General features: G+C 35.1%; 1 protein-coding gene across 2 annotated transcripts; it reads left to right on the top strand.

Annotated features, from left to right (window-relative positions):
* The first annotated feature begins 1,990 nt into the window (after positions 1 to 1,990).
* FeCH (ferrochelatase, mitochondrial) lies at positions 1,991 to 24,836 on the top strand. 2 transcript variants are annotated; one of them, XM_088237608.1, is made up of 9 exons: positions 1,991 to 2,398; positions 6,918 to 7,092; positions 8,006 to 8,227; positions 9,262 to 9,363; positions 10,869 to 11,034; positions 13,415 to 13,579; positions 16,533 to 16,649; positions 19,478 to 19,605; positions 23,514 to 24,836. In XM_088237608.1, exons 1-9 carry the CDS (start codon positions 2,362 to 2,364, stop codon positions 23,581 to 23,583), a joined length of 1,182 nt encoding a protein of 393 aa, XP_088093734.1. In that variant the 5' UTR covers positions 1,991 to 2,361; the 3' UTR covers positions 23,584 to 24,836. The 2 variants fall into 2 exon arrangements, with proteins under 2 accessions (XP_088093734.1, XP_088093735.1); XM_088237609.1 differs by lacking the exon at positions 1,991 to 2,398 and adding an exon at positions 5,431 to 5,531.
* The last annotated feature ends 1,080 nt before the right edge of the window (positions 24,837 to 25,916 follow it).

Below are 25,916 nucleotides of genomic sequence, written 5' to 3'. Positions count from 1 at the left end.
TAAGTTCTTACTTCGATTTTAAATATGTAATAACAATAATAATAATAATTGACTGACTTCTATGGCGCTATGTTTGTGAAAAATCATCACAAAGGCGCTTTACAATTACACTCTACTAAGCTAAACTGACATATTATATTTTCTGATTTAAAATCGAGGGTATTTATTTATTTCACAGAAACGAACAGTCGACAATGATATAATAACGTAAAAAAAGATACAGTTTAAAGACAGACCAGTGAAGTTTCTAAATACAAATTATACATTTAAAATTGTGGTACAACAAAAGGGTGCGTTTGTGACGTTTGTGTGTATTTGTATGAGAATAAGTGTAGAAGTGTGTTTGTCTGTATTTGTGTGGGAATAAGTGTTCAGGTGTGTGTAAGCGTGAGCATCATTAAATAGCAAGTGGGATCGTATCGCAGCTAGAAAGAATGAGTCTTATTTTATGTTTTAACAAATTACGGGGCATGTTAAATGTATCAATGGATGAAAAAAAGGCGTTATAGTTTGAGCAATAACGATAAAGGAAAAAGTGTTGTGCATAGTTAGTGCTACAGACTGGCAAATGGAAAAAATACTTGTTTCTCTGATAAATTAAAAAACTGAGATTTTAGTTGGGATCTGAACTGACTGGGACTGTCGATGATTCGTAAGTTTGAAAAAAATAAGAAAGTAAGAATCTCCGAATCTAGTGTTTGGGGAGCGCCGAATTCCGACAAGTTTTCCTCTCCGTGAATCAAATGCTGACCTAAGAGTAGATTTTCTTTGACATGTATTTTTCCTAATACAAAGGTCCGATAAGTATTTTGGAACCATTTCATGAAAGGATTTGAATACTGTCCAGCAAAGCTTGTATTTTATTCTCTCTAGGCTTTTTAACTAGTGCAAATCTCGAAGATGTTGTGAGATGTGAAAATATTTGTTACTCCCGTAATAAGCTTTGCTGCCACATTGAAAACAGATTGAAGTTTATCAGTTTGGTATTTTGGGAGATTTGCGTACATTCTATGCAATTAATAATTTTAAATCCATTTCATATTCATAATCAATATGGATATAGTAGAAAAATGATTTTCTACATAAATGTAAAAAATAAATTCAATTAAAATACTTTAACAGAAAAACACGACGTGTTTGGCTTTGGTTGTTGTGGCGTCAAAATTCGTGGTATTGTTCTACACAAATTTCAATGGCAGGGAACAAATAAACATGAATCATGACGGATTAGGGGCGGGGCCAATAGAATCACCCTTTTGCGAGAGTTCAAAATTACAAATTTAACAGTGTTTTTTACGATACTAATAATTAGCAAAATAAAATTTACTTGACAATATTTCATAGAATTTTAAAAGAAATTGTATGTTTACTTTAAGATGATGTAAATTGATATAATGCAATATAAGTAAGTGCAAATATTATAAAAACAAATTATTATATCATCGACATCATCATTCTCTTTCCGCACCTCATGGTGCATAGGGCACTGAATTGGTAAACCAATCGCAGCGTATCTTGATAATTTTTGTTACCTGCAGATAAGATGATCAGTCTTATGTTCAGGTACCAGTCCAGGGACTAAATATTCTAAAGGAAATATTCTAGCGTAAAAACGCCTTTTGATATAAGCTAACTTAAGAAATAAATTTATAAAAATAAAATAACTTAGCAAATTTAAAATTACGATTTTTTTATGTATCGTATTATCAGCGCTATGATTGCTTAAAGTTTTGTGGCTTTGAAATTACTCCGCCTGTAACGTCATAAATTCTCGTCTGTAAGTTCTGCTGATTGGTGAGTTAGTTTTAAGGAAAAACGTGTGATCTAGTTCAAACAGTTCGTTTTCATTAAAACCATTCTCATATTTTTTTTCATGGGTTTTCGAGAAACTTCGAAAAATGCTCTAATTTTTAGCACGTGTAAAAAAAATATCCTCATGATGATTTTTTGTGTGTGGGCACACCATAAAAAATACTGTAATTTTTTCTTTATTCAATTTGGCAATACTAACCACTATCGCCCAGATAGCATAATAAATAATGATAATACGGAACTTTCTAATGAGACATTACATAATGATAATTGTTTCTTTATTTTTATCAGTAGTTATTCAAAGGTCCACTAGTATCTCGTGTCTAATATGATAAAATAATAAAAAATACTTTAAATATTTTCGTCAGTTTTTTGACATTTGCAGTAGTAAAGTTTCTATTTGACAGTTAGCGAATTTTGACAGTTCACTTTTTGCGGGCTGTGTCGATCGTCGGTAATTTATGTAATCTCTGTCAATTTGATGACATTTATTAATTAAAAGGTCATAAATAACTATCATTTATTTTAAATTACCACATTTTGTGCACAATGAGTGTAAATTTACGCAATGGTCTCATTAAAGTTGGTAAGTATTCAAAAAATCTTGGTCACAAAAGTCTACGATGTATTTATTTATTAGTGTGTACACGGCACAAATGCCTTTTATAAACATAAACATAAATACATTTGACATAACGGTGTTCTATTAAAAAAGTATGAAATAATATGATAACAATATATCCATACATACTCGTATTACACAATTGTTTTATACATTATTCTATATAATAACTTTGGGATTTTAATACTTGACCACAGAATTAAGAATAGTCCAGAAACCGCATACGCACATCAAACAGTAGGCGACTAAACTACTCATAAATGAGTAGGTTTACGTTTTGACCCAATAGTTTCTTTGTAGACGTCGCTCAGTACGCAACTCCTGATTTTAACGCAACTATGCCGTGTTGTGTCCTTTTAAAGTGTAGAAATACTGCTAGGATCTTAAAGAAACAGGATGGTATCACATTTCATGTGTAATTAGCAAACGAGTGTTTAAGTAGAAAATGCATTACTTAAAAATTGAATTATTTTTCCATCTGTCAGATTGTCGAAGAAACAAAATGGAAATTTCGCTAGTGTTGCCAGGGTAGTAATTTTTTTTTACCCTACTTTGCTCATCTAATGAAAGAAGTAATGAAAATTAGACCTCAGATTAAACAACGCCGTGGGGGACATTTGAAAGCCTTATCTTTAATACAACAAATATTATTTAAAATGATATAAAAATATACATTTTATGTAAAATAAAATTGGTTTTATATTTTCAGTTCAGTTGTCTATTCTATTTTGATAAACCAGTTCAAAAGCCGTTAAAAGCCTAATTTGAATGCTCAACTTATGAGACAAATTTACTTTGCTTTTTGCCAAAGCAAACTATCATATTGCAATTTAGCTCGGGGAGATTGCTCTCGTTCAATCCTTGAACCAGTAAAAATAGCACAAAAATGGATCATGAAGATCATTCTCAAAAAACCCTCGAGGTATTCAACGGAAGATCTATTCGCCGAGTTAAAGATATTGGATGTAAGACAATTGTTTGTGAGGTGCCTACTACTTAAATTTTATGATAAATTAAGTGAGGTCAAAAGAACCCAACAAAATATAAACACTCGTTCAGCAACACAAATTAACTGTATTGTCCCATTTGTATCAACCGCCTTCGCCTTTGGTAAAAAGCAATGCAATTTTCGGTCATGTGGAGCGAATGAATGATGAAAGAACGGCTAAAAAGATTTATGATGCGAATGTGTCTGGTTGTAGAAGTCGAGGAAGGCCGAGAAAGACATGGCATGATCAAGTGCAACAAATTCTTGAAAGTGGTCATGTGAAAAGTCGGAATAATCGACGTGCGTGCATGAGAAGATGTATGAATGTGAAGGAAGCAAAGGAAGTGTGCCAGGACAGAGTGGTGTGGCGTTCTATCCTCTCTGCCTACCCCTCCGGTGAAATGGCGTGATGGTTAGTTAGTTAGTTAGTTAGTTAGTTAGTTAGTTATGTAATTGCTCCAAAAATATTGAATGATTTATTGCCAAATATAAAAGACTCAAAATGTAAAAAAAAATTAACAAACAAACAAAAATAACTGCATATATAAATAGTGTAGCGAGAGATTAAAAAAAATTATTTATGTCAATCAAAAAACGTAGTACTTTATATAATTGGTACACGTATTATTTTTATTTTTATGTATGTCATTGCTTTATATTTGTTTTATTATATATTATACTGTATTATTTATGTTTATGTAACATGTATTCTTGGCACATATATATACTTCGTATTTGTATAATAACAATTTCTTACATTTGATTAGCTAGGCATTTATAAGTAAGTAGTTTTAGTTTTTATTTTTTATGTTATTGTTTTATTACTTAGGACTTATGCTCTAAAGAAGAAAATCTCCATCTTAGAACAGGCTGTGCCATGTTAGATGGAGACTATCATAAAAAGAGAACACTCCGTTTTCATTTTACATTATTTGGATTTATATAGATTCCCTGTTATTAAGTATGTATATTATTTTTTTGCAATAAATTTATAAATAAATAATAACCATAAATAAATAGAATTGTTTTTGTCTATGTGAAGAATGGTAAAATTTTCAGCATTTAGCGAGATTAGATCAATTAATAAATGCGTTTGTAGTGTCTAGAGTCGATTATTGTAATTGTATCTATGCAGGTCTACCAATGAAAAAAATGACTCGCCTACAATCTGTATTGAATGCCGCAGCGAGACTTATTTTCGGAACCTCTAAGTTCAGTCATATCACTCCACTACTTCGGGAACTACACTGGCTACGTTTTCCACAGAGGGTCGAATACAAACTATGTTGGCTTATGTATAAGTCACTGCACAACTCGGCTCCGGAATATCTAAGGGAACTATGCATTCCGGATGAACTAGCTGACAGGCGTCTCACGCTTAGATCAGCTACGTCTACGGCTAGAGGAAAAGTTATTATACCTCCACGCAAACAGCGCACTAAATTTGGTGAACGCGCATTTGTGGTCGCAGGCCCTATGGCATGGAATGCTCTCCCAGCAGAGGTGCGAGGCTGTGAAAGTGAAGTGATGTTTCGGAAAAAACTCAAAACCCACTTGTTCTCTAAATCATTTGAATAAATCCGTAGCACGTGACAACAAAATAAATTATTTTAATTAAATGACAAATTTAAAAGCTTCAATTAAATTAACTTAACGATAGAATCACCATGTAAAGCGCCCTCGAGGTATTTTATTACGAAAATGGCGCTATATAAGTTATCCATAATAAAAATAAAAAAATAAAATAAAATAGCCAGTTTTTGGTCCATTCATTGATGTGGTCCAAATCCCAAAGTAGTTGTCCAGAGTAAAGAAGGGCGTTTGCAAGAAGTTTGGTGCCATCTGCAAAGAATTGCCAATTAACTCTTTTTTCTTTGTTAATTACCAATTAATTAAAGCGAATAAAATTTATCAGATCAAGTCAAAGGTCAAATGTTTACTTTGTATCAAATTATGTAAACACTATTGATAATATTAAATATCTTTTACATAACACAATTTATTGTGTAACGATTTGAACAAAATTACGTGCGATATTGAAAAGAGAGTTGGGAACAGAGTGAACGGTGTTCTAAAATTAACCTTGGCAAATAATGTTTGTCGCAGAAGGTAAAATTACCCTGTAGTAGGGCTGAACTTCCTCGTTGATTGGTTATTGTAAACACGTGGTCGTATGTTGACAAATGTAAACTATTATCTTTTCAACATATTACAACAGACATGAAGAACATTTAAGAGAAGGTAATATAGAAGTCTAGGCATCTACAGGGCTGGTTTAAGTGGCCACTTTACACACTGTGTAACATTCACCATTCTGCCTATATTTGAACATCTATATTCCTTCAATTCTTTCATCTGTTGATGTTTGTGAAGTTAACGAGCTGAAACCTTTATTTATGCGGGTGAGATTCATCCAATTGAATTATTTCACCTACATACTAGGCAACGCCTGAAAATATTATTTTTTCAATTTCTATACTTCTTCATGGACCAGGTAATTTATCAACATGTTGAATGTTCTTCATCTCTGTTGTAATATGTTAATATAAACAGCTCCCCAGGGAGTTAAATCCAGTCCTTGTCTACAAAAATTTGGACAAACTCAAAATGTTTTAATATTAGGTGTTGCCAAGCATCAAGTTGAAGTATGACAATATTAAACGAATATAATATTCCCGATCGATAACTTTCACGGATGTTTCATTGTGACCGCGCATACGATAAACAACCACAGTGGAAAATTGTTGTCACGCCGCTAATTAGCACGTCGATAGTCATTTGTGATTGTGCTGCCAGCAGACCAGTCTAGAACTCATTTGATACGAGTATCACCCACTTGTAATGTTTTTTGTGTATTGAAATAAGCATAAGACATTAAAAAATCGTAAATTGTAATAATGTGCCGAACCGGCACTTACTAAGTTCACAAAGCTTGAATTTTTTAAAAACCATGTGTGTTCATTTTTCAATATTGTTGGTGAAAAATCCGATTAGGTACTTAGACACTTACATAGCTAACTTAAACATAATCCGATCCCAACGCCCGGCGGTATTTATCCTTTACATTAGCTGACCGTTTGGATTTTATTATTTAGGTTCTTATTTCGAGAATGATGTTTTTAACAATTGAAGATTTTTTGTGTAATTTTTGACAGTATTTTTGTTCGGTATGTCCGAGAAGTAGCTCGTTATAGCAGTGAATCATAGTACGGAGAAAACTTTGAACTAAAATGTCAACTAATGTTTCCTCGTTACATCCGAGATCTCGCTATTTCCGTGATCGTTATAACCGAGTTTGACTGTAGTTCGTTTTTGAGAAATTTTACTGGAGAATCAAACCCTCTAATTTTTACTAAATCGTCTAATTTGAAATTTCTGAGAAGGACGGGGGGCAGGTGGTCATGATCATGATCCTCGTAATTGACCAGGAAGAAGAATCATCTTTGTATGTTTTCGTCAAACCTCTGATTTGTCTCTTAATTGTTTTTCTTCCAGGGAAGAGGCTCGGAACTGTACCGTCCCAAAGAGATTTTACAAGCGGACTCAATGCGAAGCCCAAAACCGCCATAGTCATGATTAATATGGGGGGTCCCCAGGAGACGAGCCAAGTGGGAGAGTATTTGCACAGGATTATGACCGACAGAGACATGATACAGCTTCCCGTTCAAAGGTAAGCAATATGTATAGGTTTGCTTTTGCCCTAATAAAGCTCAGTTGAAACGGAGTGAGGATTATCACTAGAGCCTGACCAGGGCGCTGCAGATTGAACAAACACCGCGCTAGAATGAACCTTTCCCAAACTTCTAGACGTAGGTTCTGCAGTGCAGACGAGGAAACACCTATACGTGTTCTATGATGATTTGGTATAGATACGTATTGTTTTTCTTCTGTTGCTCGAGTGCATGTTGTATAGGGCCAATTATTCAAATGTTTCCAATATGTATGTGGGTTTTGTGTCGTTGTTTGGTTTGTTTGTATTACTACGTTCTTCTTCCTTTCCGAGGCGGGATCTGTTGTGCTAGCGCTGTAGATCAGTCACCACACTGCCTGCGCTCCCAGTGAACTTAACCCGAGCTCCCTTAAGCGGTCCTCGTTTGATTTATTTCTTAGAGAAACTACCATTTCGAAACCGGTCGAAGTATAACTAAAGTGGTCCATATAAATTTATAAACATATAAGTGAAAAATAATGTATTTAAAAAAAGGATTTCGTAGCAATATATTTTATAAATCATATAAAAAAATAAGCAATATATTAAATAAATTTAGCATTTATTTGGATATTCGATGTGGCTTAGGTAATTTCAACAATAACTGCAAGTCAACAGCATATTGATTCAAACTAACGTGACGAGTGAAGGAAACTGTTTGTTAATATTGATAACTTATATTCTATAAAACATACTTTTTTTTCTACTGCCTACCCTAGTTAAAAACTCTGTGCACGCGACTGCATACATATGAATAAACAAATTGAAATTGAAATAATCTTTGAAACCAGGGGGTAAAAAAACAAAGTGGCAAAAGCAAAGTTGTTTTTTATTTATTTATTAAAATGAAGCATTTTTATTTTTATGATCTTAGTAAACTCGGTCCATGGATTGCCAAAAGACGCACGGCTGAAGTGCAGAAGAAATATACCGAGATCGGGGGCGGATCCCCCATACTCCACTGGACCAGGCTGCAGGGGAAGCGGCTCTGCGAGCAGCTGGACGCAGCGTGCCCCGATACGGCCCCGCACAAGCCCTACGTGGCCTTCCGATACGTGGACCCCATCACGGGAGATACGTTGGACGAGGTTGAAAAGTAAGACAAAAGTCATATTATTCAATTACAAACGCTATCTTCATCAGTATACTTGTAACAAACTCACTACTGGTGTCGTGTTAGGGTTTTGCTACAGTCACTAGACCGCATATGTAAAGTAAAGTAAAGTCCGAATTCATATCTCGATTGTCTCGAAATGTCAAGTCCGAAATCATATCTCGAAATGTAAAGCCGAATTCATATCTCGACTGTCTCGAAATCTCAAGTCCGAATTCATATCTCGATTGTCTCGAAATCTCAAGTCCGAAATCATTTTTCAATTGTCTCGAAATCTCAAGTCCGAATGCATATCTCGATTGTCTCGAAATGTCAAGTCCGAATTCATATCTCGATTGTCTCGAAATGTCTAGTCCGAAATCATATCTCGAAATGTAAAGTCCGAATTCATATCTCGATTGTCTCGAAATCTCAAGTCAGAAATCATATTTCGATTGTCTCGAAATGTCAAGTTCGAATTCATATCTCGATTGTCTCGGAAAACCATTTCGAATGAATTTACTCGAGATATCTCTATTATTTTTCCGATTAGTACGAGTGAACTCGATCAATTGTAAGCATTTCGAAATGTCTCGATCTTTTTAATAATCGAATATTTCAATTATTTTAATTCGATTATTCCCAGTACTTGTTGGTCACTTAAAAATAAATGTGTCAGTTTTATTATTGTACATGTTAGTGAGGGTGAGTATATATATTTATATTGTGTGTATTGTTTGTGTGCGATAGTGTAGTGAATATAAGTGGACTTATTGAACAATGAATATGAAAAAATATCTGTTTTTTTTAAAACCTTAATGAGGAAACCTATCAACCACCTTATCGATTGATGTAAAATTGTTAAGATTGTTAAGAACGCTCCGGCCTAAAATCAAAATTTAAAAATATGTTAAAAAATTTAAAAAGTAATAAAAAGGCGTTTTTGAAAATAAAAGGCGTTGAAAATGACAAATTCATATTATTTACTGACTTTTGTTCAGACTATAACCTTAATAAATCAATGTTTCGATTGCCAGGGATGGAGCTGAGAATGTAGTCCTGTTCTCCCAATACCCTCAGTATAGCTGCGCAACTTCTGGGTCCAGTTTCAACGCCATCTACGACCACTTCAAAGCGAGGTAATGTTTTCAAACTGAGTGATTATTTATAAATTTATTGCATCTACACAAAATGTGATCAGGACCAATATGGTCGGCGGTAAAAATGTGCTCCAAAGAGCGAGGGTCGATGAACAGTCGCTGACTGATATAAGTCCGGAAGGTGTCCTGTCTGGGGCAGGTCCTCGGAGGAGAAATGGAGTGTGGGCGGAAGGCAGAACTCCTGGCTCCGAAACATACGACATTCAGGTACTGAAATGACTAATGATAACAATTATAGTACCGAGATTAGAGCACGGCTATCGGCAGCGAACAGATGTTTTTATGGCTTGTTTAAACATCTGGGATCCAAATTGCTCACTAGAAAAACTAAGACCATTATTTACAAAACTCTCCTCAGACCGGTCATTGCATATGATGCCGAATGCTGGGTTATGACCAAAAGAGATGAAAATATGGTATTAGTATTTGAAAGAAAAATATTAAGGAAGATATTTGGCGTTGTCAACCAAAACGGAGTGTGGAGGAGGCGGTTTAATCATGAATTAGAGGCGCTGTATGGCGAATCCGACATTGCACAATTCATCAAAATAAGAAGATTACAATGGTTTTTTTATTATTTTTTTTATATGGGAGTTGCTTTATTATTTACCTCGCTTATAATATACAAGGTTTATATTTCAAAAAGTGGATTTTTCTGCTATTAAATATCTTAAAATTTATCTAAACTATTGGGATCAGGAGGGATATATTAATGTGGGCTAATCAGGAACTTCTCAGCATTTGCTCACGTGGAGAGGAAACCACTTAAAACTCTTCAGGAGAAGCCGGCCTGTTGGCAGCAGTCAGCAGTCAACAGGCCTGCCGTTCCACTAGAGGAGTGTTCGGCATTTTGTTCCCTACTTTGGTTTATTTTACCAATTTCCTGCGCTATATTTATCATGTATGATACTACCTCTCGTGTGAGTTCTTTATTACCTATCACCGATGGGATGTCGCATAGATCTTCACCCAGGCCTCTGCATCGCGCCTCCAGCTGTTGTCTTTGAAAGCTGAAAAAGGGGCAATGCATCAACAGGTGAGGGACATCTTGAGGAGTTTCATCGTCGCATGGGCAGCTGTCGATCTCTGAGAGCTTGAAGCGATGCAGGTAGCTCATGAAGCCACCATGACCCGTAAGCATCTGGGTGAGAGATTACAATGGTCGGGCCATGTGCACAGAACGGATGATAATCGTACCCCAAAAAAGATTCTTTATACCACTCCGGGAGGCAAATGAAGCAGAGGCAGGCCAAAATTAAGATGGCTGGATAATGTGGAAAGTGACATTAGAGCGATTGGCCTGACGAACTGGAGAAGAGCCGCGGGGTGCAGGGAGGAATGGAGACAAATCCTGGAGGAGGCCAGGGTCCACAACGGGCTGTAGCGCCATTGATGACTCCGGCTCGGTGGCTAATTTCATTTTTATTTTTTATGTGACCTGCATTAAGAAAAAAAAAACATTTTTGAGATATCCGGTTTCTTAGGTCCGTTCCCGCGAGCCAGAAGTTCAGCGTGATCGACCGCTGGGCGTCTCACCCCCTGCTGGCCGCAGTGGTGGCCGAGAGGATCAGGGAGGCTCTTCTCAAGTTTCCGGAGTCGGTCCGCGACCAGGTCATCATTATGTTCAGCGCGCACAGCCTACCACTCAAGGTTAGTGAAATTGGTAAAAAAAAATATTAAAATATTGGACCACACGTTAACTACTGTAGTAGCATTTTATTTTTATCAAACAAAGAAAACATAGATAAACTAACTGTATTACAAAATAAAGCCTTTAGAATCATTTTGAAAAAAAACAGATACACGAGGGTAAAGTCGATGGTAAATGAAATGAAATTATTAACATATAAACAAAGAATATTTTACAATACAATGATATTTGTTCATAAAATTATAAACTCTAATAAAAAAACAGAATTTTGGAAAAAAATTGATCGGAACCAGCGTGAACACGATCACAATACTAGAGAAAAGAACAAAATTAGACTTCCATTTAGGAAAAAGGCAAAGTCACAAAATTCCATTTTATTTAAAGCAATTAAAAAGTATTACGAAATGGAAAAAAGTATTTATGAAGAAAAAAACATATCAAAATTTAAAATAATGGTCAAGACATATGTGATAAACAATTTATAAATTAAATATATTTGCAATGTTATTATTAGAACACACATAACAATATGTATGATATATGTGCCCTACTTTAAGATTTAAATAAAATAAAAAAATCTTATAGATCATACTTTTGTTTAAGTTGTCTTTGTGTTGAGGATCTAGTGATTATATCATTTGTATATTTAAATTATTGCAACAGAGAGGGAAAACATTATTGAGAAGGGCATATGGAAGTCTAGGCATTTACAGGGCTTATGATCTGTCATTGGCTGGTTTAAGTGGCCACTTTACACACTGTGTTACATTCACCATTCTGCCCATGTTCAAACATCCACATTTCCTCAACCTTTCCATCTGTTGACTGTGAAGTAAAAAAGCTGAAACCTTTATTATGTGGGTGAGATTCATCCGGCTGAACCAAATCACCTACTAGGCAACGCAAATGTAAATCCCTAGACTTCCATATTCCCTTCTCAATAATGTTTTCCCTCTCTGTTGTAATAAATTCAAATATGAATAACTCCCTAGGGAGGAAATCCAGCCAGTCTGCAAGCATTTGGACATACTCAAACATATTTAAATTTAACATATTACAACAGAGATGAAGAACATTTAAGATAAGGTTATTTAGAAGTCTAGGCATCTACAGGGCTTATGACCTGTCAATGGCTGGTTTAAGTGGCCACTTTACACACTGTGTGACATTCACCATTCTTATTGTTATTAACTTCACAAACATCAACAGATGAAAGAATTGAAGGAATATAGATGCTCAAATATAGGCAGAATGGTGAATTTTAAACAGTGTGTAAAGCGGCCACTTAAACCAGCCATTGACAGGTCATAAGCCCTGTAGATGCCTAGACTTCTAAATAACCTTCTCTTAAATGTTCTTCATCTCTGTTGTAATATGTTAATATAAACAGCTCCCCAGGGAGTTGAATCCAGTCCTTGTCTACAAAAATTTGGACAAACTCAAAATATTGTTGATATTTAAATTTATTTCAACAGAGAGGGAAAACGTTTTTGAGAAGGGAATATGGAAGTCTACGCATATACAGGGGTTATGACCTGTCGTCATTCTGCCCATGTTTGAACATTCACATTTCCTCAACTCTTCCATCTGTTGACTTTCTTGAAGTAAAAGAGCTAAAACCTTTATCACGTGGGTGAGATTCATCCGGCTGAACCAAATCACCTACTAGGCAACGCCTGAAAACAATTTTCCAATTTGTATACTTCTTTTTTTACCAGGTAGTAATTCAACAATGTTTGAGTGCGTCCAAATGCTTGCAGACTGGCTGGATTTTTCCCTAGGGAGATGTTCATATTTAAATTCATTTCAACAGAGAGGGAAAACGTTTTTGAGAAGGTAATACGGAAGTCTAGGCATTTACAGGGCTTATGACCTGGCATTGGCTGGTTTAAGTGGTTCAACCGGATGAATCTCACCCACGTGATAAAGGTTTCTGCTCTTTTACTTCACAAAAGTCAACAGATGGAAGAGTTGAGGAAATGTGAATGTTCAAACATGGGCAGAATGGTGAATGTTACGCAGTGTGTAAAGTGGCCACTTGAACCAGCCAATGACAGGTCATAAGCCCTGTAAATGCCTAGACTTCCATATTCCCTTCGCAAAAACGTTTTATCTCTCTGTTGAAATAAATTTAAATATGAACAACTCCCTAGGGAAAAAATCCAGCCAGTCTGCAAGCATTTGGACGTACTTAAACATTGTTGATACTCAAACATTGTTATTTGTATAGTTTTTGGATCCGTAAGCTAGTATTGTTTTAGCGTATAATTGCTTCTGTGTCATAAGTTGTGATTTGTGGAATATTTCTTCAGTAGATGTCCGCATCGGGACTCTTGAGTATTGTCAATTGTTAGTACACTTTTTCTTTTTCCTTTTCAGGCGGTCAATCGTGGAGACAATTACCCCGGGGAGGTTGCGGCCTCCGTCCACGCCACCGTGAACCATCTCGCCAAGCTGGGGACCCGGAACCCCTACCAGCTCGTGTGGCAGTCCAAAGTGGGTCCTCTGCCCTGGCTGGAGCCGTACACGGATGATGCGATCAAAGTTTGTACTGGATTACAGTAAAACCTCGTTTTTCACAAAACAAACAAACAAACCATCACGCCGTTTCCCCGCAAGGGTAGGCAGAGAGGATAGAACGCCACAACACTCTATCTTTGCATACAGATCTCGCTTCCTCTACATTCATACATCTTCTCATGCACGCGCGCCGATTATTCCGACTTTTGACATGTCCATCTTTAAGTATTTGTTGGATTTGGTCATGCCATGTCTTTCTCGGTCTTCCTCTATTTCTGCATCCATCAACATTCGCATTGTAAATATTCTTAGCCGTTCTCTCGCTGTCCATTCGTTCTACATGTCCAAACCAGCGCAGAGCTCCTTTCTTGATTTTGTCGATAATGCTTGTCTCAGCCTTACATAATGTACGGATCTCAACATTTGTGCATCTATCGTACATAGTTTTACCACACATTCGCCTGAGAGATCGCATTTCGACAGCATTCAGCTTACTTTCATCCCTGTTTTTCCAAGTCCATACTTCGCTCCCATACATCAGGGATGGGACCAGGACTCCGTTGTGAACTGCCAATTTTGCCTCTTGTGACAACCATTTATTTGCCAAGGTCGATTTAAGTGCACCGTTCACTCTGTTCCCGGCACTCACCCTCCTTTCAATATCTTTCTCAGTCATTCCATCCCTAGTGAACATACTTCCCAGATACACAAATTCCTCTACTTGTTTTAGTATAACTCCATTCAAGGTCCCATTTTTCCCTACATTCTCGTTCAAATGTTCCCCAATTAACGTTTTTCATAACCCCGGTTTTACATTGAAATTTTTTTGAAACTCATTTGATCTGTCAAAAGATGCCGAGCCGCGCGCCGCCGCGTTGTTTGCCCAAAATGGTGAATAAAATTCACACTGATCGCACATTTAGTTATATTTCTCTAACTTCTGTTCAATGTACTTACAATTGATAAATACATAATATTTCAAATATCTGCCTTCTGATAACATACAAAACGATAAATCAAACCGCTCATACACGCGTTTGTGTAATACTCATGTAAAAAAGTGAATTTGAACAGGAATGTTGCGTCTCATAAAACGGACCAAAATGGACACCGAGTCGTTGGAACAAAAGGCATAATAGTACTACACACGTGCGTTTCCAGAAACTATCCAGCAGCCAGCTGGCCACATGGCGACGGTATCTACCTACTGTCTACAAAAGATATTAATTTATCAAATATTTTTGTGTACCGTATATTATATTATTTTCACATATATACTTACTGTTAACTAATTTTCATTATTTGTTTTTAACAATAATTTGTTGATACCATTTTTTTATACTTAGTATATGAAAATGTATTTATTTTTTTGTTTGAATTCTTTACAAGTTATTTACAATTTGCTTTTTAATTCAATTACTTTTATCATATCCATTTTTTTTTTTTTCTTCTTCTTTTTTACTATGTAAAGTTTCACTTTTTATTTTGCATGGCAGTATGCTTCTTATTGTTTCTAAATGTATACAAAAAAGCGTTGTTTATCTTTTAAATTTTTACGCACTATGTTTGTACTTGCCTGTATATTTTTTGTAAATGCCCCTTGGGCGTATTGTAAAATTAAATAAATAAAAGCTTCTCTTCGGACATCTATCTCCCTTTGTTAACCATGGAGTTGAAACAGTGTTTGATTTATTGAGTTTTTTATTGCTTACTTCTTGGCATGAACACTTGACCAATTTACTACTATACTCTATTTTTTATAAATTTATTGATATTGTTTTAACTTTGCTGTAATTCCTCTCGTCCATGCGCTTTGTAGCTGCACGATGATTGGTTATCTAGCTTTCATATATGAACTTTAAAATACCTAAATTTTGTAAACGGGGCCTAGAATTCCAATCGTCTATGCGCTTAGTAGCTGCAAGACATGTTGTAATCTTACTCCTTTATATTATTCATATTATTATTATTTTTTAATACACTAAATTTATTTGTCAATTTTTAAAATGTGTAAATGGGAGCTAAATTTCTAACTGTCTATGCGCTCTGTAGCTGCAAGACGTCCTGTAATCTAGCTCCTATCTGTTATAATTTTTGATTAATCTTAATTGAAAACGAGGAACTAGAATCCCAACCGTCCATGCGCTCTGTAGCTGCAAGACGTACTGGGATATTTATTAATTGTACAGCGCCCTTGAGGTGATTTTCACAAAAATGGCGCTTTATAAATTATCCAACTATATACATATATATACTTCATAGTCCTAACGCTCCTATATACCTGCGTGAAAAATTTCTACGCTTATCAGTTCATGGTTTACCTCTTTGTTCTAATTCTCGAGGCACTCTCGTGATACCCATCCACAATTCCTCTTCCTTCTCTAACTCATATAGTGTCCATGCGGCTCGACTGTGGAATCATCTCCCATCCACCATCAAAGATGTTACTACAGTATCTCTGTTTAAATCACGTCTGAAAAAACATCTCTTTTCTCTTCCTTAATCTCTCCTCCTTTCCTCTTTTTTCCTTTTTCCCATTGAGTAATAGTTTTGATTTAAGGTAATTTATAAACAAATTCGTTTATTTCTATTTTTATATATCTTTAGCTTTTTAATCTTTTTTTTTCTATTGAATATGTTCTGTAACTTGAATTATAAATATAAAACTTTTATTTTATTGGTTGGTTGGAAGAAATTGCCATTTGGCAATAAGCCCGCCAATGTACAAATAACATTATGTACGAAAAGTTAAATAAATAAACATATTTTCATCCCTTTCAAAAACCATCACTTTGGGTTTAACAACATTCATAAGCAAATGGCTTTTTTTGCATACATCGAAGACTTTTGTTACCAAGAATTGCGGGTGTTCTTTGCTGCTAGCAAGAAGCGCGGCATTACTGTATATATTTTAGATATTTTTTGATGATACCTCCTTTGATGATAAGTCCTTTGATTATTATATTGTGTTTTTTAGGCGTATGTGAAACAAGGAAAAAAGAATCTTCTGTTGGTGCCGATAGCGTTCGTGAACGAGCATATAGAGACGCTTCACGAAATGGACATAGAGTACTGCCATGATCTAGGAAAAGAGGTTATTTTTTTTCTTTTTTTCTTTCATTCAGGAAACATACAGTACAGTTACAAAGTTTAATATTTTACACAATTAGACTTAATTCTAATGGACCAGTGAAGTTTCCATATTAAAAAGCAATTATATGTAAGGTTAATTATGAAAGTATAAAAAAGAGAAGGAAAAAGAAAACATAAATGAACTAACTAACTAACCATCAAGCCATTTCCCCGGAGGGGTAGGCAGAGAGGATAGAACGCCACACCACTCTGTCCTGGCACACTTCCTTTGCTTCCTTCACATTCATACATCTTCTCATGCACGCACGTCGATTATTCCGACTTTTCACATGACCACTTTCAAGAATTTGTTGTACTTGATCATGCCACGTCTTTCTCGGCCTTCCTCGACTTCTACAACCAGACACATTCGCATCATAAATCTTTTTAGCCGTTCTTTCATCATTCATTCGCTCCACATGACCGAACCATCGCAAAAGACCTTTCTTAATTTTGTCGATAATGCTTAACTCAGCCTTGCATTCTGCTCTAATTTCGACATTAGGGCACCTATCATACATTGTTTTTCCGCACATTCGCCTGAGGGATCGCATTTCAACAGCATTCAGTCTACTTTCGTCCCTTTTTTTCCAACTCCATGCTTCGCTTCCATACATTAGGGTTGGTACCAGAACTCCATTATGAACTGCTAATTTAGCCTCTTGCGATAGACACTTATTTGCTACGACAGACTTTAAGGCACCATTAACTCTGTTACCGGCACTAACCCTCCTTTCAATATCCTTGTCCATATTTCCATCTCTAGTAAACATACTACCCAGATATACAAATTCTTCGACCTGTTTCAAACTATCTCCATTTACTACAATCTTACATTCAGTCATAGTTACATTTCTTTCAAAGACCATGACGTTCGACTTTTGCACATTCATTAGCAAATTGCTCTCCTTGCACACTTCGTAAACCTTTGTAAATTTAAATTTAATTTTGTGTTTGTTTAAAATTTAAGTGAAAAAAATATATTTTAGGGTTTGCAGTTTGTAGTGAGTATTTACAAATGGAAATAATATTAAAAATGAAGAAAATTTGTAAGAGTAATTAAAAATTAAGAATGGAAATAAAGAATGAAAAACATGCTCAGATGTAAAAATAAAATAAAATAGTAATAACATTATTTTTAAAAAAGGAAAAACATAAACACATATTTATTTTAAGGGATTCAAAGAAACGATGAGAAGAATCTTTAAGTGAAATATAAGACAGTAAATTTAGGTTAATTTAAAAAACATCTTCAAAATTAATGACACATTATAGTAAGAGCAGCAATATATTGATTTTATTAACATATATAATATAAGTTATTAAAAGTAGTTTAAAAGTATAAAAACATGCCAATGGCAGCAGGTTAGTGCTACATTACAAATTTTAGTAGCATCATTTCAATCAAATCTCCGTATCTCGCTCCGGTCCGATCACAACTGGAATTTGCATCGTCAGTCTGGAGCCCTTTGTACAACCGCCACTTTCTTAACTTGGAAAGAGTTCACTGGAAGTTTTTACGCTACATACAATTCAAATAATATAATCACTAGATCCTCAACACAAAGACAACTTAAACAAATACAACTAATACCACTTTTGGACAAGGGGATTTTGAGTATTATTCAATTAAAATCTATAACCTACTTCCACTATCTATCGAAACAGTGAGTAACGAGAAAATGTTCAAAAAGGCTATAAAAAATGGATAGTGGAGCTAGGTAGAAGTAAAATGGATTGTCTGATTCGCCCAAACCAATATTGAATCAACTGCTCCACAAGTATAGCTTATGTTAGGGTTTTGTTCTTTCATTGTGCGTTTTGTAATATAAATAATATAGATGTACATAAATTAGTTATAAATTATTGAGTATTTTATTATAATACAAATATTATTATAGGGAAGAATTTCAACTATAATCCTTTTACTGCAGTATTTGAGTTTGTCCAAATGTTTGTAGACAAAAGACTGGATTTCACCCCCTCGGGAGTCATTAAGATTAACAAATTACAACAGGGATGGAGAATACCTTAAATTCAGCTCTTTAACTTCACTAAAATCAACAAATGGAAGAATTGAAGAAATATGGATGTTCAAACATAGGCAAAGCGGTGAATGTTACACAGTGTGTAAAATGGCCACTTAAACCAGTCGATTACAGGTCATAAGCCCTGTAAATGCCTAGACATCCATATTCCCTTATTTAAGGTATTCTACATCCCTGTTGTAATTTGTTAATTATTTTTAATACAATTTACAAGTTTTAAGCAAATATATTATTTTCATACTTACGCACCCATACAAACGCACCCTCTCCCTCATTCATTCCCACACGCACATGTATCCTCTCCCTCATTTATTCACGCATACACACATTCACATACACATGAATACAAACGTCACACAAATACAATTACTAAACTTCTTTTCTTATATATTATGTGTCATTATATTTACAGTGGATTTTTTTAATTGGTTTTAGTATTGTTAAGATTTTTCTAATTATTTTGTTTATGTAATAGCTGTAAAAATCCCAAATAAAATGAAATAAATAAATAAATGATTCTATTTTATGCAATGCGGAATACGAGAAAGACATGGCACGATCAAATCCAACAAACAGTCGAAGATGGACATGTCGAGAGAAGGAATAATCGGTGTGCGTGCACGAGAAGATGTATGAATGTAAAGGAAGCGAGGTCAGTTTGCTACCCTTACGGGGAAGCGGTGTGATGGTTCGTTGCTGATTATTTAATGTATTTTAAGCGGTGTTTTTTGTTTTAAACTAGGTCGGAGTCACCCAGATCGAACGAGCATCCGCACCCAATGATCATCCACTCTTCATACAAGCTCTGACTGAAATTGTGAAGGAACACTTGAAGTCCGGACCCAGGCTGGGAAATCAATTTACCAATAGGTAACTACAGTAAAACCTCATTTTTACCAACAATATTTTGAGTGTGTCCAAATTTTTTTAGACAAGGACTGGGCGTTTTCCTCGGTTTCACACTGTTTTTCTTGCTCCTTTGATAGACGTAAAAACGGGGTTTGACGGCATGACTGCGTTTTTGACTCGTGTACCGACGATATAACAATGAGCTTTCGAGTGGAACTCTCCGGTTCGATTCTCCGAGCGGAACTGTTTTCACGGGACCAAAAAACGTTTAAGAATAGTTCGCGTGCAACCGCACTCGTCCTTAGTCCACGAGTAAGCTCGCACTCGCATAGCTCACGGAGGAGTCCGTGTTGTGGCGGCACTGCGAGGATTGCGCGTATTGGAGGAACTTGAGGGAGACGCTGCGCTGGCGCGAGAGTGGTCCGCAAGCCTGGAAGATTACAGTACAATATTAACAATATTTAACAATATTTTCAATTTGTCCAAATTTTTGTAGACAAGGACTGGATTCAACTCCCTGGGGAGCTGTTAACATTAGCATATTACAACATGAAGAACATTTAAGATAAGATAATATAGAAGTCGAGACATCTACAGGGCTTATGACCTGTCATTGGCTGGTTTAAGTGGCCACTTTACTCATCTTTATTCCTTCGATTCTTTCATCTGTCGATGTTTGTGAAGTTAAAGAGCTGAAACCTTTATTTATGCGGGTGAGATTCATCTAATTGAATTATTTCACCTACATACTAGACTAGGCAACGCCTGAAAATGTTATTTTTTCAACTTCTATTCTTCTTCATGGACCAGGTGGATTTATCAACAATATTTTGAGTTTGTTTAAATTTTTGAAGACAAGGACTGGATTCAACTCCCTGGGGAGCTGTTTATATTAACATATTACAACAGAGATAAAGAACGTTTAAGAGAAGGTAATATAGAAGTCTAGGCATCTACAGGTTCGATAGAAAATGACGACATTGCATCGTTGGTCATTAGTGTGTCATCGACTATGGACTATGGACCCTACAAAGTTTCTAAAAAAAAACTTTTGTTTTTAAGCCCCAATGTCCAGAATATGTAGATTAGTCAATTCGTCACACAAATTGGAATTCTCCGGGATAGATCTTTTCGCCACTAAAACAGTGTGGGATGAAGATTAACCCTTAGACTGCTAAACAACGATATATCATTGTTGTTAATCCCTAGCATAAAGTTCTATCTAGACTGATGCTGACGTCATAATCCCCAAAAGGGTAAATGAATTCGGGAACTGCTTGTTGCACTTAACCGTCAGTGGTATAAAACATTTTCAAAACATGAAAATTACTTATCCGACGGGCTATTATTCAGTTTCGTACCTATTTCTTCAGCCCTACGGAAAATTTAATACAAAAAATGTTTTCTTACGCGCGGTAAAAATTCGAGCATTAAATTGTATAGCAAAGTTTCTTGAAAATTAATTAAAAATAATATAACATATTGTAATAAAAACGAACTACTTTGAAGGACGTCACTTGTTCATATGAATCATCCAAGATATATTTTACTCAAATTTTGTTAAGCATGCATTGATGGAAGTGGTAGCTTTGATAATAAGGGCACTTTGCCCCGCAATCAACAAAAAAACCATCATAATACTGTCGTTTCAATAATAACTATTAAAACAATGCGCCTTGAGATTGCTGTGCGAGATCATTTTTGTTTGTTTTTATTTTCGATTAAGAAAGAGTTTACAACCGCTGTACGAGAATGTGTTGCGGGTGGCACGAGTTGTCCATCTTGCTCACTCCACTGGGCTTGAATTAGATATTTATGAAATGGAAGATTTTTCTTGGAATTGCTATTAATTTTTAAAACAGTAGTGTGTTTGGAAAACAACGTATTCGATAAAATATTTTTTAAATGTATTAATAATAAGATTTCTGATTAGATTCTTGAAAAACTGCGTAGCAGCGTAAGGGTTAATTAGTATGGTTCAGCTCAAAGTTTTTTTACCAAGAATTGCGGGTCTCCTTTGCTGCTAGCAAGAAGCGCGGCGTCGTCAGCATACAGAAGGCAGTTAGCAGTTGTACCACTCATTTTTATTTATTTATTTATTTATTAATGAAATCATACAGTCTTTATATAAAAAACAAGGTACAAAAGAACAATTTTAAAAAGTAAGACTAATTACAGATTTCACACTAATGAATGCAGGAGGAGAGGGGAAAAATAATTTAATTCTAAAAAAGTAAAAATAAAAATATTACATAAAAAGTTCATATAAAGGAGAAGACATTGTAAAGCTATTATTTATATCACTACAGAGATGGGTAGAATTTTTGTTTCAAGATTATGGATATTCGAGCGTTTACAGGGCTTATGACCTGTCATAGGTTGGGTTCAAATGGCCACTTTTATGTAGAATTCTACAACATTCCCCACTCCGCTTATTAGCGAATATGTAAATATATATACATACCAAAATAATATTGTGTAAAAACATGATCTGGTCAAAATTAAGTAAATAAAATTGCAGAGCCATCTGCAGGCGATTACTAGTAATTAATTTAACTCGGATAGAGTCTTAGCTACATAAATAAAGTAATTTGCTTTAATACTTAACCTCAATATCAAATACATAGATGGCGCTCCAAACGCGCTAGCGAAAGCTTTCCCTGTTTCATGACATATATACTAAAACCAAAAATGTCACCGATATGGATATTCGCTAATAAGCGGAATGGGGAATGTTGTAGAATTCTACATAAAAGTGGCCACTTGAACCCAACCTATGACAGGTCATAAGCCCTGTAAACGCTCGAATATCCATAATCTTGAAACAAAAATTCTACCCATCTCTGTAGTGATATAAATAATAATATACCTACTCCCCCTTGGGATAAAAAAACCCAGAATTGTGTGTGTATAAATATGTAAATATATATACATACCAAAATAATATTGTAAAGCTACTCTACTTTCCTCCCTCTCTCTCTGCTTCCATGAACATTTCAATTTAATTGTAAAAAAAATCACAACTAACAATAAATTATTCGATGCAGGTAGTAGATGTAGGTAAGTATAAATTAAGAGTTGAAATCAAATTATTAAAATTAAAAGTAAAAGTTAAAATTAAAATGAAAAGTTTAAATTAAAATTAAGTTAAAAGTTTAAATTAAAAGTTAAAATTAAGAATTAAAATTAAAAAGTTAAAATTGAAAGACAAAATTAAGAATCAAATTAAAAGTTAAAAGTCAAGCAGGAGATAAATTCAAAATGTCTTTAACTGATCTGATAAAAATATGGTATTTATTTATTTATTTATTTATTTCATTTTATTTGGGATTTTTACAGCTATTACATAAACAAAATAATTAGAAAAATCTTAACAATACTAAAGCCAATTAAAAAAATCCACTGTAAATATAATGACACATAATATATAAGAAAAGAAGTTTAGTAATTTTATTTGTGTGACGTTTGTATTCATGTGTATGTGAATGTGTGTATGCGTGAATGAATGAGGGAGAGGATACATGTGCGTGTGGGAATGAAAGAGGGAGAGGGTGCGTTGTAGTATGTATGTACAATGTAGTATGTCGATGTCATTAAAACTGTCATTATAGGTAATCTGTATTCTTCGTAGAGTGCTATTTTTTAAATAATTAGTCATTGACTTAGGAATGTCGAAGAGTACAGATTGACGAGTTCTACGGACAGGGACTCGATATGAAATACCTCTAACAATTTCTGGGCTATCAACTACGTTATTAACAATTTTGTATAGAAAGCTCATATCCAACATGGTACGCCGAGTTGCGAGATTTTGAACCTTGTGAAAATTAGCTGACTCTCCCATTCTTAAATCTTTGCTCCCATTCTTAAATCTTTCATAGTTAAAATATCTTTCGTTTCTAAATTAATTGAATATTTATTTTTTCCAGATGCCCCCACTGTACCAACAAACGCTGCTACGAATCCAAGAAATGGTTCAAAGAACTGTGCAGTATGTAATTATAATCGACGTCATATCGGCCCGAGATTTCAACCAATATTCTGATTAATATTTTGAGCAATATTCCCGTGTTCAAAATTTCAACCAATGCTCGACAAGATTTGATCCGATTAGATATCTACGAGTGTCAGCTCACACAACCCTGAAATTCTGAGGAAAGTGGCTCGATTTCAGCTGCAGTGCCTCGTCAGCCCCCGACCCTATTCACCGACATGTTGAGGCTGTAGTCTGATGAAAAGCGAGGAAATCATACAATTTTGCCATTTTAAAACACTCTTCTAAAAATCACACCATTATAGTTCTTAAAATATAGCTTAATTAAAAATACAGCTGCCAAACTAATGTGACTAGTGGTGGGGAAGTACTGAGCACTGAGCACTGACCATGTACCGATCAAATCCATTTTACCAGTTTTTTCAAGCAAACATGAAACTCTGTTTCTAAAAATTGATGTAAAAACGCAAAAGCAAGCCTATTATAGTGTGTTTAAGACAATTATTCACAAAAAATAAGACATTTTGTACTTTTTTTCATGAATTCCATTAACATATAAGAGAAGGTAATATAGAAGTCTGGGCATCTACAGGGCTTACGACCTGTCAATGGCTGGTTTAAGTGGCCACTTTACACACTGTGTAACATTCACCATTCTGCCCATATTCGAACATCTGTATTCCTTTAATTCTTTCATCTGTTGATGTTTGTGAAGAGCTGAGATTCATTTAATTGAATTATTTCACCTACATACTAGGCAACGCCTGAAAATGTTATTTTTTTCAATTTCTATACTTCTTTATGGACCAGGTGGATTTATCAACAATATCATATAGGTCATAAGCCCTGTAGATGCTTAGACTTCTATATTACCTTCTCCTAAATGTTCTTCATCTCTGTTGTAATATGTTAATATAAACAGCTCCCCAGGGAGTTGAATCCAGTGCTTGTGGACAAAAATTTTGACAAACTCAAAATATTGTTAAAAAAAACTATTTCAAAAAAGAGTTAGAACTAAAATATTTTTATGGCATGTGAAATCCAGTCTTTGTTTACAAACATTTGGACAAACTGAAAATACTCTCGATTTCAATTATTTTGTTATATTTTGGAAGAAAATGATCTTAAAGAATTTAATATTGTTATGAATGTGGTACTCATTTGGCTCGAACATAAACAATTTTCATTTTAGTATACATCGATATACGAATATCTTTTTTACTGTTAAAATATTTTTTAATAAAGATTTTAAAGGTTTTTTGCGTATTTTATTTTTCTAAGAAAACGAAGCCTCTTTACTCACCTCAGCCCAGGGCCCTGATTACAATAGGAAGTTAACAGAGTTATCTTCGACTGTATAAAAAAAACGATATTTGTGAAAAGCAGTCGCCATCGTAATTGTAATTTAATTTTCACTTTTTTGTATTAGATACTCCTTACTATTTAACTGTTGACAAAAAGGCGGACTGTAAATGAAAATCGAATTTCATTCAGTTTTGTGATTGGGAAATATTTGAGGAAGGATAGGAACATGGAATGGATACCTACCTTTGATATGATCTGAATGTTCTTCAATTTCTGGCACCGGATCACAAAATGAACTATAAAATATAACTCCACGACGCGCGACGATTCCAACAACTTTTTTATCCGATTTTATGTGAAGTCAAAAAGGTTGTATTGTTTTTGTTCTAAATCCGAATCTTCTAATTTTGAATATCTTCTATCTTGATGTTAGGTAAGTACCATAAGGGTGGGTCAAAGGAAGGATGGGAACGAAAGGTAATTGGCCAGGAATAGTATCGATAAATGCTGTTATTTATTCTTCTCTGGTCTCAATCCTGGGATTGGCTGGCAGCAATTACATTAATTCTTCTCCTCCATTCCTCTCTGTCTTGTGCGGCTCTTTTAAAGTCAGCATATGATGAGCAGCGCACGTCCTCTCATAGGTCCTCCAGGTACTCTCGGCGTGGGCGTTCCCTAGAATTTGTCCCCTCGGTCGTCCCCTCCAATATGACATGCAGGAGGCCTTCTTGACGTATTACATGGCCGATCCATCTCGCTCGCCTTTCGGACAAGGTCCTGAGCAGGTGCCTTCCACCTTCGATTCATCGGAGAACCTCCTCATTTGTAATGTGGTCTCTCCAGGAAATTCCTAGTAGTCTTCTATAGGACCACATCTCAAAAGCCTCTAGTCTCCGTTTATCTCTTTCGGATAGGCACCATGTCTCGTAGCCATACATCAAGATACTCCATACATAGGTCTTGATTAGGAGTATTCTTAGTTTTAGGTCTATATTATTTGATTCTATTATTGTTGACCTTTTATTAAATGCAA

Source organism: Micrasema longulum, unplaced genomic scaffold, assembly GCF_059751315.1.
Source record: "Micrasema longulum isolate JH-2025_06_02 unplaced genomic scaffold, ASM5975131v1 h1tg001751l, whole genome shotgun sequence".
NCBI lineage: Eukaryota > Metazoa > Arthropoda > Insecta > Trichoptera > Brachycentridae > Micrasema > Micrasema longulum.
This window is presented reverse-complemented; position numbering and strand designations above follow the sequence as displayed.